This window comes from Ischnura elegans, chromosome 1 (assembly GCF_921293095.1).
Source record: "Ischnura elegans chromosome 1, ioIscEleg1.1, whole genome shotgun sequence".
Taxonomy (NCBI): domain Eukaryota; kingdom Metazoa; phylum Arthropoda; class Insecta; order Odonata; family Coenagrionidae; genus Ischnura; species Ischnura elegans.
In genome coordinates, this window is record NC_060246.1 from 158,824,609 (window position 1) to 158,842,320 (window position 17,712).

Consider the following 17,712-nt stretch of genomic DNA (forward strand, 5'->3'; position numbering starts at 1 on the left):
GGTTGTAAATTCAGAACTAAGACAAGATTAATTCATCTGCTTGACTTGGCCTCCTGAGGGTATCCGAGTAAATTGAGTGGAAACCATAGGGATCACACGGATAGGAGATTATGAGAGATGGTCTATCGGACGAAGAATATTCACATTTAAACTTTTGGAATTAAATCAGGTTAAATATATTTTTCAAAACAATTTTGTTCTCCAAATATTATGTAAACACGATTAAATCACTTTGAAAATATTAAAGACAATGATTAAAGACGGAGAAAATAAAATTGTTGACAAATACTACTTATCTAAGATAATTTATCCTGGTAAGATAAAAGTTAGGTGTCTAATTAAGAGTTAGGTCTTTTCCCCTGATTTTGGGAAGATGACTCAATTGAAACCATTCAAATAGTTAAAAAATTTTGCCACTGATTTTCAAAATAAAATGTACAAGTTTATCTTGTTTTACATTTATTTTCAAGTATGAGGCAGTATAAAAAGTGCTAATAGCTAATTCGCTAACCATCTCCCAGAATCTTGGACAGCAGAATAAACAAAACAAAATAATCAATTCCAAACGTGATGAAACTGTTAAGAATCCATTCTCCACCAAGAGAAAATTAAACTTCAAAGAAAACTCCGTGTAAAGATTTTCGACCGCCATCTTTGCATTGAACCTTGAAGCCATGAAGGAGTATTGCAGCCACGTCCCAAGTTGCTTCCCTGCATCTCCATTAAAAAAATTTGCCAAAAAATTAATTGCATTAATGTTTTCGCGAAAAATATTTACTTTTGAGAGCACCGGATGTAATCGGCAGATGGCAAAATGATAGTCACTTAATTTGAAAGAGTAGCCAATGCTCTCGACAAATGAAATTTATAAATTTTCTTGCGTTAGTTATGATTTTTAATTTATATTTATTTTTCTTCTGCCGATCTGTTCCCCAGTTAAAACGTGTTAATGCTCCCCATGTGTTTCCAGCTGAGAAATATCATTACGATTTTTCTCCTTTTTTATCCTTGTCCCACGAACGAGTTCTCCCCTTTATTTGCGTTAAATACGTTCACCCGTGTATGTGCGTGCGCGTGAAATTGCGTGTGCGTGCGCTCTCGTGCGTGTCATTCATTGATGAAATATGGATTCCACGGTCGAAAAAAAATGCGAAACGCTCTTCGCAGGCGTTGAAAACGGATGAGGCAGGCGAATGCGTGGGGCATTTCATATTCATTACTTATGCGTTTTCGTCATTTGTTTTGTTTCCCCAACACACAGAGGTTTGAGCTAATAGCGCATTAAATCACTCCTCGCAATTTCAAATCTTGGCTGAACAAAAGAGAATATTGGCCGTCCCTTTTAGCCATTTAGCCGGTTGATTCGCGAAAATGTGGTCATTTCTGTCCTCGCACCCACCGATAAAACTGTGCAACATTACCTCCGACGGCTCTCTTCTGGAGTTTGAGAAACAAAGAAATTATCATGTATAATCTTAAATGTACTTTGATCTAAAAAAAATCATCTCCCTATGCGAAATGGCAACAAAGTATAAAAATTTTAACTGCCAAGGTCATTATTACATTAAACCGCAATATATGAATAATTACACTGATCTCTCAATAAAGGAGTCGATAAAAAGGGCATGCATTCAGGGAGTGAATATTCCCAGAAGAGCGTCAGAATGAAATTTTGCGTCCATAGTACTAGCAGAAAATGAACGCTTACATATATTCTATTCAAATTAAAGTTTCAATTTATTTCCTAATACTTTATTTGCCTATCCCTTTCTTTAGCCTTCAATATCATTCCCATTTATGTAACTCTTCTTTTGGAAATTTCCCCATTACCTCCGCGGGCACGGTTAGTGAAGATTCTGTGAGATTCGGGAATTAGCAAATTTGGCTTTAAAGGAAGGTCATATTAGTCATAAACTTAAGTTAAACCAAACAAGTATCTCAGAATAGTGCAGATATCGTAAATCCCTCCTTAGCTATCGTACGACTATCATTAAAAAAACATTTCATAGTTCGCTGTCTAAGATAATATTCGTGATTTGTTTACTAATAATTCAATTTCTAGTGAATTTAATTTTCAGCATATATGCGACGATTTAAGCAATTTCTACTGATCTAAAGCAACTCTTTTTAATGGACCCCGTATCACTTCCTCTTATGCCTCGCTAATTTCTCGCCGCATATTCTCACGTCTCTCCTTAAGGCACGCCCCTTCTCGTCCTCAATCTCAACTTTCACCTTTGCATGAACTCTTGTACCAATAACTTCACATCTACACTCCATTTACACCTAATTTTCCTCGGCAGACTTGATTAGTCGTGCAATTAGTGGCGCGATCACCTATGCCCCTGCAACCATAGCCCTGAGAACGCAAAATTCCCTACTGTCACTTTCCTCCCCATCTAGTCTCAGGAAGGAGACGGAGCGGGATGAAAATGAACGCGGGGGGCAATGGGCCGAAACTGCGCGTGTGTCGACGTCCTGCGTGTCTCTTGTTGCTTGCTATAAACCCTTGAAAAACATCGATACATTCTGTACCACGGAAAAGATCGCGAGAGCCCTGTAGAAACAACATCTAGACCAGGTTCAAATGCGTCACCAAAATGGCGAATATCCTCGTCAATACGAAAGACCACCACCCCAAAGACATCTGTGGAGGAGTATACCAGATTAAATGCGGCTGCGGTGATTCCTACATCGGCCAGACTTCAAGAGCACTGAAATGCCATGTCCAAGAAGAGGGGCCGTAAAAGATAGACTAATCAGCCAGTCAGCGGTGGCAAAACACCAATGGAGTGGATCAAGCCACAATATTGACTTCAACAACGCCTCTCTATTGAATAAAGAAGGCCCCTATTACCCAAGGATCGTCAGGGATACAATTGAAATAGCCAAAACACCCCAGAACTTCCACCGTGAAGACGGCTACACTCTCTCCTGCGTGTGGAAATGGGCCTTCAAAGATCTCGACCAATCAGCGCACACCTCCACAGAATAAACGCCAAACAGGATGTAAATAAAGACAACCAAATTTCTGCATCAACAAGTCAGTGGACCAGAGGAAGCTAACTGGAGCATTGGCGAAATATTGTACAGTAAAATCGATAAACACGGAAGGAAACCCGGAAGAATCGCTGCCAACCGTCATAATCTTCGCGGAAGCCTACTTGGGAAGACATGTCTCCACGGCTTCTGGCCGATGCAACGCCCGCCATTAAACTTTCCACCCACTGCACCCTCTTTCCACCCACTGCACCCACCCACCCTCTCCCATCTTCCTATCACCTCCCACGCCGCCGCCTGCCTCCAGCCAGATGGCCCTTGTGTCCATCCTTCAAGAGAAGGGAGCCACCCTCTCACTGCCACGCAGACCTCATCTCCTTGCCGCAAGAAAACACAACTCCCCCAGACGGTCCTCCTCGAACGGATACTCTTCTCTCTCGCTCACAGTTTTTCCCTCCCTTCCCGTTTCCCCTCTTATCCCTCAAGTGGTCTGGATCCCTTTTCTCATTGCAACTCACTCTCCCAGACTCAAAGTTCTCTCTCTCTCTCTCACAGTGGTGTGGCCAACTTTTCCCTATTGCTCACAAGCAGTAGCAGGCGGGGGTCGAAATATTCGGGTGAGCGGTTGGGAAAGTGAGAAGCCAAATTAATTATTCTTTGAAGGAATAAATGGCATCTTGTCACGGAATTCTAAGGTTCTGCACATAATTAATATATTTTCGATACCTTCTTTACTTAATAGCCGACAAATAATTCAAATGACAAAGAAAAAGACAAATTCCTGAACTGAGAAAGTGAATAAATACAAATATTATTTCAAAACATTAAGAAAGTCACTGCTATTTTCTCAGCAACGTAGGAATAAGATTTTCCTCGGCTTACAATTAGCCTGATTCGATTTAGGATACATGAATATGCAAGCAAAAAATGTATTTATTGAGAAATATTAGCAAAATTTTAAATAAATTTTTATAAAGAACAAGACCATCTCAAATAGTATGTATGTATAAAATCCGTTAAAACTTTTTTCTTTATTCCCATAAATAATAGTAATGTAAACTTTTTATGCAAAGTTATATATTTGGAAAATCGAAATCAAAAAATTGAAATGGCTAAGTAAGCATGAATCAAATAAACATTTCGCTGCAGAAAACAATAAATTTGAATTGAGAGATTAAAATGAGCATACGCATCTTCAAAGTAAGATTTTGGGCGGCAAAATGAAATTCTCTGCAGGAGAGGCGTGGAGAGAATGCTGGACAACGTGGGCTCGAAAATTCTCTCTGAGCTGCGAGCAGCGCGCTTTTCTCTTGGATGCAGAAAGCACTCAAGGTCTACACAGACGACATACGAAAAGTAAAGTCTGGAGCGATAGTCTCTCTCACATTCAAATGGCATGCACGACAGGAAAAAGGAGGAAGTGAATTGGAATCGTGCTCTTTCGAAACATTTTACGAGGTATCTGTTCAGGAACAAGCAGAAAGTGAATAAATCACCATCAAAGAAAAACTCTTTTATTTAGGTAATAAATATGGACAGCCATTGATAAAATAAACTGATATAACCATTGCCTTTTTTCCCAAAATCAGCTCAAGCGTTTCATTTTTATTGAAAGTTATCGGTGAATAATATTAAGCCAAATAAGTCGGTGAAAATACTTCCGACCAAAAAAATACGAAAACAATGTAGTAAATATGAGATGCAACATTCTAGTCAATATTATAAGAATTTAAAGCCCTCCCTATCTACTATGAATTGGTCAGTTCCTTAACACGGAAGAGTGACATGCATCGTGACAACACTCGCATGAACTTATAGGTCTTTTGGTCATTTACTTATTGTTCTCTCCCCTTTCTGCTTAAATCATATCGATCTGAATCTACCCCTGGACCTCATTCCTGCCTCTTCCTCTATCCCTCTGTCCCTTCCCCTCCATCTTCATAATTCTCTGAGCGTTTATAATGCACAAATATTAACAACTTTTAGGATTTATTGGCAAAAAATCTCTCGGTAGGTGGCATTCCATCCAAGTACCTCTCCTGCTGCCATTCAATCCCAGTCATCGGACACCCATTTGGTTTCCGTCTCCATTGCACTCGGAATTACTCCGCCTTTACTTGGGCATTGCTCGTCACGAGCACAGGGAACATCTTTCTACGACATAATGCCATGTAAAGAGGGGAAATATTCCATCCTTGCCATTGCGTCGGATGAATGACAAAATATCTTCATCATTCCAATAAGAAAGTCTGAAAAATCATGAATAGGAGGCAATAGAGAAAAAAATACAAACATCAAATAATGATCTATGATTCATCATTTACTCAGATAGGAATAGCCCTAACTCAAGCCCTTTTCCACTGAAGTAAAGAAAACAGTGAAATTAATTTAAAAAAACGATATTCTAGTTATATATTAGTGGGGAAATAACATATACATTTTATCCTAATCAAATTTGATTTTTTATTTTAAATAAATAATGCAAATGGCATTTTTGGGAAAGTATTCCAACATCAACATCTAATTTTTGGAAAAATACCCTTCGAAGCCTCAAAGAGTGAACCACATTCAAAGCTAAAATTCTGAATAAAAGCATAAAAAATATTATGAATAATGATAACTATGTCAAATGATTTACAATCTGAAACGATTTCTGGCTATAATTTTTAGGTAGAGGTACAATGCTGACGGTGAGCATAGAAATATCGCATATTACAAATTTCTAGAGTAAAAAACTCAATTAATATCACGTTCATGTGAAAATTAGTCGTCAATATGATTTTCTTGAATTTTATTGTAACATGTGAACACCAAGTTGTAGCCAAGCAGCTATTTTCCAGCGATGAATATGATTTCTTATAAGATTACAATTCATTCTCTTCTATTGTAACACTCATCTATTTCAGCGAAATCTCTTTCCTTCCAATTTTTCGGCTTGACTTCATCTGATTCCACCTGATTTATCTTCTCTCCAACTATGTTTCTTCAAGTAGAATAAAAGCTTTTGGGCTATGTCGCCGCGTCAATTTTTTGGTGGTTCCAACGTTCCCGACCGATACTGGTTGCTTTCTAAAGGGATTCTCTGGGATGCTGGGTCGGTCGCATCGGTCGGGAAACGTTTGGATCACCCAAACATTGACCCGGTGACGTAGCCCAAGAGCTTTTATTCAACATGACGAGTACCCGCGAAAGTTTTAACGAAGAATTACATGTTTCTTCAAGTAGATTCACTATTTATTCATCGCTACTTCCCCAGTGTCGACTCCTCCAATAGGATCTCTCTCCTCTCGTTTAGCATTCATTATTCATCTTCTTCTATTCTCTCCAGAAATCCCAATCCTCCCGTCTCCCACCATCTCTCCGCTGCTTTCTTTCTCCAGATCTATCCTTCACTTCCTTTTGTGCCTCCAAATCGAATACTTGAACAAGAAACTCATATTTACGTTTCCACCATTCTTTCCATCCCTATGTCTCTCTTTCGTTAAACGGATTATTAAAAAGAATCGATTACTTACTATTCCCCGTGAGTAGGTAATATTAATGCTTAATTGTTAAACAACTAAAAATTAATTTTAAAAAATTTTAAAAAATAATTAAAAAACCTTAATTATTGATTAATTATACACGATGTTGTTGTCTATTTATAACTTATTTATTCATCTGCTCTGGTAACTTATCAACAACCTTTTTACCCTAGACAACCATTTGCTTATTTATAAACTTCAACACTTTCCCTTGCTGATTTAAATTGACATTTCGTTAAAACAATTACTATTAAATTCAACAAATATATTCTATTGCTGTTCTCCGCTTCTACGAGAGAATTGATGCGTTGTTTTTGCTTTCCGTTCGGTGTTTGCCATTCTCTCAAACAACTTCTACGGTGTTCACTGCAAGGAAATCACGAAGATAGAGAAAGAGAGAATGCAAATATCCGGAAACCGTTCGAAAAGCGGAGCAACATTCATTCGCACGTCAATCCTCAAATCTCCGCGATGCGTCCGATTACCGATTCAACGACGGAATGAAACGATGTTTACCGAAGCAAAACGATCCCGCAATCTGATTACCGCACCGACTGGATTACGTCATGCGCCAAAACGGTGGCGTAAAACTCAAACATTCCTACTTTTTCGAGTGTAAAATATGTTGTAATTTTTATTAAGTTTGCCATGATCCTCTAAATTAAAATTATACCTTATATGGAAGGGTGTTTTAAATAAAAGAATATGAGAATTATATCATGCAATAGAAATATTCTTTAACCTCTCTCTTCTCTTCACGTGTGACCTCCCCGAGACTCTTGCAAGGCTCGTGGTTGTACCGGGAAATTTAGACACGCAGACATTTAGGTTGCCGTGACATTTTATTAATTTTATTTCTTCGAGTTTATTGCTCGATAAGAGGAGCTGCAAGGGAACAATGAATTTTATACAATTGGCATATAGTTGGTCGCGTCTCCCGTTTTAATGTCCTCGAAATGGCGGTGGCTACATATATCAAATTCCACTCCCTTCGGCATAGAGGGTGGATTGATACCACTCTCTTCTTACTCCGTTGCTTATTACTTATTCTATCATGGCTGGGTTGAGACTATCCGCACGTCTTCATGCTATGGTGGTTACCGAAATAATTCAGAAATTGCTCTCCCGTCGAAGGGGCGGAACGATCGCTTTTTCCCGACGAAACACAGGGCGTCGTGCATGACCTTAACGTTGCTACGAAGGGGTGGGTGGAGGAAGAAGATGAGGGGTCATCATGGAGATGGAGTGATGATTTGTGAGAAGGCAGAAGAACTAATTCGATACTCGGGCATGCAGCCTAGATATTTAAAAGGGTCTAATGATTTGATCAATCGGAAACATCGTGTCATTAAATAGCTCTCTGTGCTTTTTTGAAAACTTTTAACTATCATGAATGCGGCTTTTTTCTACTGGTCAACAGTGGGCCCATAAAACTTTCTTAATTATTAAATTAAAGCATAATATTAGGAAAATATGATCTTTGGAACTAGCAAAACTTCTGCGAGAGTTGAAAATACCGCTGTACTGGCACAGATGTTCTTACGCGTGACTGCTTAAACTCGTTCCATCGATCTCCCGTCAGTATTTCTGTCCCAACGCTCAGACTTACACGTTTCCACATGCAAATTTAGGATCCGCGAATGTATGAAGCAGCACCGCATGCACTCTTTCGGCGAAAATGTTCAGCAAAGCCTCGTTCGTCTGATTGCATTCTTCTCCTATATAGCGGCACGAATGATTTATTTGGTTTCTTCGTGTTTACATTCATTATTCTCGTTGCCCACGGTGATCGCTGTAATCTCTCAGCGAGACACGATCGACAAGTGGGCAGGTGATCCATTTCTTGATTCCCTGCATCGCTACGTCCTCTTCTTCTTCTTCTCTTTCCCATCCTTTTCCTCCTTAAACCCGTCTCTCTTCCTTGGAGTCCCCACTTCTGTTCCCTGCGCGTGCGTTTCGGGGAAGTGTCACAAAAAGCATGCGGGTTCTCTGGTACATTGCAAAACGCAAGCACACTTCAAGTACGCATTATGCCTTTTAAACGTCTCTTGCATGGTTGGCATCGTGACCGCCATCTCTTGTAAACATTTTGTACTGCAGCTTACCCCAGCGAGTGCGTTGTGGTTACAGCAGATGGCAGTAAGGATGCAGACCATGCAAATTATTTCTATTTTTAAATATATTTTCATTATAAATGTTATTTTAAATGTAATTTTATTAGTTTAAACAGAATTAATTGTTACAGTATTAATTTAATCAATCCCCGCGTGCTAACTTGCACTGCACGAGCCCTTGTTTGCACTGCAGGAGCATGTAAAGTGGTTGCATTTTCATTGAAATTCACTGCTCCACTACTTTTAATGTAGTGGAGTCTCAGTCATAATTTTTTGTGAGATATTTATATGTGTATTAAGAACATTCTGTAAAATTTTCACTTGTTTTCATTCCGTCCCTTTTTAGATATTGACCTGCGAAAATCGACCTTAAAAGGCTATCGGCATTGTTTGGCAAGCTCTAGAAAAAAAGGAGTGCATAATCAGTACTTACACTTATACTACAAGTAGTGTTTTAAGTATTCAACTCAGAATTAGCATTTTATTAGTGAGTCTCATTTCCTTCATAAAGATTTATGGGGTAAAAATTTAGTATTGACAAATTTTTTCCGAGTTTTTACGGAAAGATTTTGACTATCTGTCTTTGATGATGAAAAAATTAAAGAAATGTTTTCCAGAAGTTCTTTTCACGATGGACACACCGGTTTATAAATTTTTCTGATATATTTTAAAATAGCTTCGAAATTAAACCAACCTCGTTTTTCATCATAATTTGCCCATCCGCCCTTTTAAAATGGCCGCCAAAAAAAGTATGGCTTGTAAATTATTTAAAATGGTGTTTTTTGATTGTATACTCGTAGGGAACCACTGATAAAATAATCAGGACAGTTAAAAATGTTAAGAGCAATATGGCCTGGGTGAGTTGAAATGGATTGACTTAAACGCAAAGAAAAGGGAAAGAGGCTGGAATGCCAGACGACGATTATTAACCACTTCCACTTCGATTTATTTTCCGAATAAAGTACTCCTATCCTCTATTTACTTTCTCTGTTCTTCTTTTTCAAATGGTAGGTAATGAAATGATAATTTTGTAATTTGTAATCAACGTAGAAACGTGAAATAAAATGTGATTATTAAACATGGAGAACACAGCTATCGCTACTCGAATAAAATCATTTTAATACTTCCAATTCATCATGTTTCATGAAATATGAGTTATTCAAATATGCTATGAATAAACTTGATTGTTTCTGGCTTTACTTTGTGAAAATCCATTCTTAATAATAAAACGTTATTGTTCTTTTCCACACGAAACCGGTCGTATTAATTAAATCGTGTGGAAAGGTACAATAACGTTTTATTATTAATAAATAAATTATAATAATTATAATTAAATTAATAACTGTTATTATAACGGATTCTGTACCTGATGATGTCGCCTCTGCGACGAAACCGGTCGTATTAATAAAATCGTGTGGAAAAGTACAATAACGTTTTATTATTATGCTATGAATGTTTTAACATTGCTAAGCTTTCCAAATAATTATATTATTCCTCCAAATAGTGATAAAATTATGTACATCCGATGACGAGATACACTCGTCATTGCTCGGTTTTGCGTCGATAGTTCATGACGAGCTAGACTCGTCACGAACTTTCGCGCATGCGGTTAATGTTAATAAATGAGGGGAGAGTCAAATCAGCGAAATGAAATTGCGATAAAGAAAGGAGATGGGTGTGCGAGGAAGAGCTTCTTCTATTAAACCAACCACTTTAAACCCCACCTCTTCTCTTTCCTCCTCCTTTACGCCTCCACTGCCCCACCTCTTCCATTCCTTGAGTTCTTTCCATTCCGAATAAGCGATCCCGAGGGTGTCTCTGATCCACAATCTCTTCCGCCTCATGAGATTGAGAAAGATATGCGAAGCTGCAGCGTTGTATATCTCCTCATCTTTCCCTTTCCACAATTCTTAAACCTCTCTCCCACTCCCCTATCCTTTGTCATTTTCTCATCCTCCCCCATTTCCTCATCCTAACCCTTTTCATTCCCATCTATTCCTTCCCGTCTCGCAGCGCTCTTCCTATTTATATGGATGAGATTGCAATCAAACCCTTGCAGAAAGTACCTGTTTGTAAAGAATCTGCTAAAATCTCGCCATCATTTTCTATTTTTTAACTTGTTTCTTGAAGCTAAGATTTAGTTACTTGAAACTGCGATTTTCCCCTCTCCGAGTCTTTCGCTCCGTCGCGACGGGTCTATCTTTCCACCCATTTCGAATACGCATCGAGGTGGACCTATCTCCCCTTTGTCTGGATGTCTCCCCTCGCCCTAACTGCCATACACCACCTACGAGGTGGCGGGTCAACTTCCCTGTGGGCGCCTAACATAAGCCCTTGTCTCACTCCTGCCTACTCATCATCTCTTCCCCTTACACCCCCCTCTCTTGCACTCCCCTCTGACATACATGAAACCACAAATAAACTATTCCAAAGCACAACCCACTCCACTAAATTCTCACTTCCCCCCCTCAACAATGCCCCTATGTACACTGTCCCTCTTTGCCTACCGCCATATAGCACCCCCCCCCACCAGTCTCCACAGATAGCAGTCATCCCCTCCCTTCTTCCTTCGGCCGTATTTCATCCCTTTATCTTTGACCTTCTCTTGCGACCCTCCGTGCACTCCTCTACTTATCCACGGACTGGGGTCTCCTTCACACTCCCCCTCCAAACTCAATCCCTCTTTAAGCCCTGACCCTTTCTTCACCAGTACTACTAGCTCCTTCCCAAGCCCCCACCACCCTTTCTCTAGTCCCAGCCTTTAGTCCCTAAATCCTCTGCACCCCTAGCTGGGCAATCCTGGGTCTCTCCCATTTATTCTTCTCACCCCAACCACATTTAACCCCCAACCTGTTTAACTATTCCGTCTAATTACAAAAAAAATTATTTTCCTTAAAGTAACTCGTCCAGATTGACCATGTACCACCGTTAAGATGGAATTCAGGAATTATAACTTTAATAAAATTGTTTAAGGGACTCGATATACGGGGTTGAGTTTCTTAATTTAGGACATCTAATGACCGTTAAATGAAGTATTTCTAAACTTTGGTCATTACCAAATATAAGGAAAACTATTGGACTGTATTGTAAATGCAAATTAAATGTACGAGTTGACTAGACTTTGGCACATGAGCGTCTGCAGCAATAGAAAAACTTAACAAAACAAAAAAGAAATGTTCGCTACATTCAATGTATATTTAAATTGCAGTCATACGCCGTGGTATTTCAAATGAAATTTATCCGGCATAAAAGCATTTCGAAAGAAATTTCGTAATTCGTTATTTGCTCCTCGTCTTTCGTGGGATAAAGCATGGCTTAGGAGGAGAGGGGTTCAGGACATAATCATGAGGTAGTGGGCCCGATAAGCCCCAATTTTTTTATAGTAATACGAATATCAATTTCCCCGATTGACGGTTTATTTTCGATAGACTAACATGACAACCAGATCAAAAATTCCGCGTAGTTAATAAAATATTTGGAAAATATGCGGTGAAATAATGAAATGCATATCCAATGAGTTCACCGGTAGCACCAAGGAATGACAATAAAAATAACAAGGAATTTATGGAATACAATATGCATGTACATGCTATCATCATTACGTCAACTATGTTCTAACTTACTGTCAAATATTGGTTGTTTGAAATTACTAGTGGATAAGACCCACACCAAAAAGAAATTTAAGACTTTCAAATGACATTTATTTATGAATATTATCATTTTCTTTTCTTTCGCAGGCTGTAATAAGACTATTCGGACCTCTAAGATAATCGGCAGCCCTCGTCTCACAATAAGCAACAAGGGAAAGCTGATCCACTGCGTATACCGCCTGGCGCCTTCCACAATCGACACACAAGACATCTTCGAGATCGCCTTCCGCCACTTCAACATTCCCACCGTCTCGTCCGAGGCCCCCTTCGACACCTGCTCACCCGCCGCATACCTGCGCATCGCCGACGCCGGACGACCGCCCGACCAAGTGGGCTCCTACTGCGGCAACCTGCTCTCTTCCTTCACCACTCGCGCATCGCACAATCCCAGTCCACGGCGCTTCTTCCTCTCGCCAGCGAGTTTCGGCCCCCTCGTCATCGAGTTCCACGCAGATGGGTTCGGCCCGGAGACCCGCTTCGAAGCCGCTATCTCGGTCTTACCGCGTCGTCTTGCCATCGAACGGCACAAAGAGCTCGCCCTCCCGCAACCAGGATCACCGGTGTCCAATGACAAAGGCTACTGCGACCGGATTTTCTTGAACTGCCGCGGGCCCTGCGACATAGCATCTCCGGGATACCCAGGGTTCTACCCGAGGAATGTGACCTGTCGCCACATGGTCATTTATAACGAGACGTCCGAGATGGGTGGGAGGATAGTGGTGGGTGGGCAGTATTTTGATGTGTTCGACGTCGGGACTCCTGAAGTCCGTCGTTTACAGAGGGGATGGCGGCGTAGGCGGAGCGGGGAACACTCAGATGAAGTCGCGGTGGATGCGTGCCCTGGTGATTACGTGGCAGTCAGGGATTGGCTGGAGGGCACTTCCACTTCGGTGGAGATCGCTAGGTTCTGTGGGAAGGGCCTTTTCCCGTCCGTGGTCGCTAGGGCCAGATCCGTCATTGTTGAGTTCCACTCGTCGCCGCATGGATCAATGGACCATGACGGATTTTACTTGACAGTGGACATCGTCAGGCCGAGTCCCCGACCTCGGATCGGCGAGGTCATGCCGGAATCCGAATGTTTCTGGAAGTTCACGGCGATGAAGGAAGGTTTCCAGGGCGAATTTCACTCTCCCGGCCACTGGTATCCTCCGGGTACTGAGTGCACTTACCTCATTGAGGGCAAGCTGGGGCAGAAAGTGCGCATATACTTGTCTTTCTTCCAAGCGAAAGGAAACACTTGTGATTTTGATCGCCTCACGCTTTACGACGGCGGCGATCTCGTGGGTTCGTATTGTACTGGTGAACGGACATCTAAGAAGAGACTGAAGGGGATGGTCAGGGATTCTTCGAACAATTCAAAGGGGAAAAAAGCGAAACATCTTCCCTCGTATGGAAATTCCCTCTCACCGTCAGAACCTTACATGTCCCAAAGTGATGTAGTGCGATTAGTGTTCCATAGTGAGGGTGGTTCTTTCGACGGGCGTCAGTTCGTTTTCACCGTGTCTTACGCGTTCTTGGAGGAGAAGAGCATAGGAAACCAAATGCTTGTAGATGCTAGTGGTTGCCAAATGTTGGTGCGAAGCGAGGACGGTAGTTCGGGTCCTTTCTCACTCTTGGCAGATAGGCTTCCGCTGCTTCTGGCGACCACAACCACCTCTTTCAACTTTGATAAAAACGAGAACGAAAGCGATAGAGATAAAAACGGCCCGATGATGGCAGATACGCGTGGCTCTGTCGACTGTTACGCCCGTTTTGTCGGTAGAGCGAGTGAGAGGGTTAAGCTTGAATTTCACAAAGTGACATTTGGTAGCAACAGGTCCGCCACCATCACTTCCTGCGACAGCGAGGACTTTCCTATCACGGATGACGTGATATATATAATGGACGGTGGTCATCACCATTCATCGAGGCCACTGGGATGCATAAGGGCATCCACATTCTTCGACACGCACGACCACCCGTTCGTGTTCTACTCCAGTGTGAACGAGATGCGACTCCGACTGCAGCTTCACCGGATCTCGTCTTCCGCACACGCAGATCTTTCTATCTACAGATTCGAGGGTCTTTATCACTTCCAAAGGGCCGATTCCGGCTGCGGAGACTCCTCCGAGATGTCTCAATCTGGACATCACGGAGTGATCAGATTCCCTCCGTTTTTGGATGCTACCGATTCCGACGACGCCGAAGCGGACGGACCCTTGCACTGTTCCTGGTCGATACAGGTCACTCCGGGAAGGCAAGCGATACTGAAGCTCCAGTACTTTTTCCTCCCATCGGACTGCCATCTGAACAAGGTAACGATCAGGTTCTTCGGCGACAACTCGGTGGCCGAGGGCGAAGTCGTACTCTGCAGGGAGAACGCCACTTCGCTGATGGAGATACTGCCGCCGGACTGGGGTCGGCCCTGGCCGGCGGGTGTGGAAAGGCGCTACGCCTCGATTGAGCTCTGGTCGCAGTATTCAAAGGCCGGAATCCGTTTCGCTTTGAGATGGAGCGAGATCTTTCCTAAGAAGTTGATCGTGGCGAGGCGGATGAAGAAAGGGGGCGTGGTCCGGGAGGAAGAGGAGATGCGTGACAACCCTGACTGTGATTTCGAGTGCCCAGACGGCATCTCTTGCCTCTCCTCGACGGCGATATGTGATGGGTCCATCGACTGCCCCCAGACGAACTTCACTGGACTCCCGCTGGACGAGCGTTGCGAAGGAAGGTCGAACCCTGCCAACGGAGAGGTGGATGTTGGAGCCACCCAGTGGGTTCTCTTCGTTGCCCCTTCTATCGGAGTGGCGTTCGTGGTCCTCTTGCTTGCGCTCTCTGTTTTCATGGTGATACCTAAAAAACAAGGATCACAAAGTTCGCTTCTGAGGTCCTCTCTCAAAGGTCCATTGAAGTGACGATGGCTAATAAAGTTCGACCTGCCGATTTTGGTGCTGTTGAAATTTACGCAAGACTTTTTTTTACGTTTTTTTACATTTTACGCATTACTTCATTTCTGAGTAAAACGATACATTGGTCTATACGGGTGGCAATGGCAATGCCGGCCGAAACTCAACATCTGACGCTTATAATATTATCTTCTGGTTCGCATGTCTGAAAAATGCCAGCGTTGAAGTACTCTTCCGAAGTGACTGCCAATGCTCGTTAGAGAAAAAAAAATGTCATACGTCCAGGGAAGTAGTTTATTTCTCGAATGGTTTCCCAGCCATAGGTTAAAGTATTTAATACTTGAAATATCAATACCCGTAACTTCTAAAATATAGCTCTGGCCCTCTTCTTTGATTTTGTTTTTTTTAAAGCAGCATTACGTTTATTGAAATGGAATGGAAAATGGTGATGCGGATATCCATCATGTTCGAAGCTGACAATATGATAGAGCTGAATACTTGAAGCAGCATGCTGACAATATGATATAGCTGAAAATTCAATGAAATTATAAGCGGAAGATAAGGTTTTTTAATATTTAAATTACTTCTTTGTATAAAAAATATTTGAATTGGATGTAATTGGTAATGCAAAGCAGTATTATTAGCAAAATGTGCATCCATCATGAATATACCCTCCAGAAAGTCACAGAGAGACTTTTGGGAGTCTAATTTTAGAATTTTTACTTTTCAGCACTGAATTATTAAGCAAAACGTTGTATTTTTAGTACGAATACGAATAGTATTACTGTGTAGTAAAAGTATTCAGGATGAATTGCCTGTAAAACCACAATAAGTCTCCAGATAAACATCATTTCATCTCGCATCATTTCCAGCTCACTATCCTGCAGAATTTTTTAAGCAGTGGTAATCCATATTTCACCGATCCCAATATTTTCGGATTTTCAAGCAGTTTCAAGTATTCATGAGACGCCTGCTCCGTTAGAAGTACATGCAGGAATTTCCCGCTGCAAGACTGTCATTTCATTGAAACTTGTTACACATTCAAGAAACAAACAAAGCATCACTTGTAATGTTATGAGAAAATTCATTTTCTCTGGATGACTTTTCGTCATGTATCCCCTTGGCCTGATTGAATCACTCTGATTGTTTCCACGGGAAACTATTCTTATTTATGATTTGTAAAACCTAATCATATTTTTTTAAGCCATTTGAAAGGTGAGCGATAAGAATTAAAAATATCTGTGAAAGAATTGGTTAACGGAGCCCAATTGAAATGAAGAGATTCAATCTGGCCAAGACATACATAACGCAAAGTCATTGCGTCAGCGAAAATGAATTCTCATAACCCCGTCAATGAAAGTGTCAATTTAACGCATTTTCTCATATTAATGAACAAAAAAGAATTTCTATTAGAATGAACGTAAATAACCCCATTTAAATGCTCAAAATTGAGCGCACAAGCCCGATAATAACACTTAGACGTGAAATGATACTCTACGCGATAGAGTTAAAAAAAAAAGGAAGCAATACACTAGATTCAAGCGAGCTGAGGACTCTATGATGAGGTAAAGTTGAAATGGAATGAAAATCGTATAAAAAACATAATTTTGAGGTGTAAAATACAGCAGAAAACGTCTAAGCTAGTCAAATCTACTATCATGGAACTAATCATGCGGTAACACGACGAAAATAATGTTCATCTCATATTGCACATCTTGATTTCATGGGCTGACATTCGACAATTAATTATTGTGTAAATAAGACGTAAGAGTTTAAATGAAGTATATTTCTAAGTGCCAAATAAGTGAAGTGTGCCTCAAAATATTCGAAATCAGTGAGTGGACTGAAATGTGTGTGTGGACTTGTTACTGGAAGTATAGAAAACATATGTGAATCGCTCACCCACGTTAGTGATATGAAAAATATGTGGTGCTTCAATGTGATGGGAGATATTATTTTATGTGATATCTGCTCCTTACTTGTACATGAAAATCTTGCGTGACATTTGTAATAATGAGAAATATAATATCGATGACACTTTGTTTCATGTCTTTTTTGAATAAAGAACAACTCATCGCCACGGACGTATATTTGAGTGGGAAATTAATGAATCGTTGACTCCAATTCCTGTGCTTAAAAATATTTAATGTTATTACAACGAAATTGATTCAGGTATTTATTGAGTCATCAAATTAGAGAAAAACATTTACGAAAGAGTTATGTCAATTTAGCAATATAATACTTGAATCTGATTCGTGGAAAACGGGAAGAAAATTGATGGTTTTCTTGTGTAAATATCGTAATGAAGCTGCTTATACCCTATCAATTGAAACACAGCTCTTGGATATGTTTCTTTAACCTCATAAAGAGACACGAGCAATAACATTATATATCTGTTTAGATTAAAGCTGTCGTTATTTAAGAAAGCAATGTTAATACTAATAGGGGAAAATATTTGCGCGAAAACTTATTCACCAGTACTTATCGCTACTAATCCGCCTAGCCATTCACTTGATTGTTCAAAGTTATACGTAAATAAGTT

The 17,712-nt window shown here is 40.7% G+C and overlaps 1 protein-coding gene across 1 annotated transcript in view; it reads left to right on the forward strand.

Moving 5' to 3' along the window:
* LOC124171006 overlaps positions 1-15,179 on the forward strand; it is a 42,716-nt gene extending 27,537 nt beyond the window's left edge. The window contains exon 2 of the mRNA XM_046550170.1: positions 12,376-15,179. Coding sequence (XP_046406126.1) covers positions 12,376-15,179 — 2,804 coding nt within the window. The remainder of the gene's footprint in view (positions 1-12,375) is intronic.
* Positions 15,180-17,712: the final 2,533 nt, after the last annotated feature.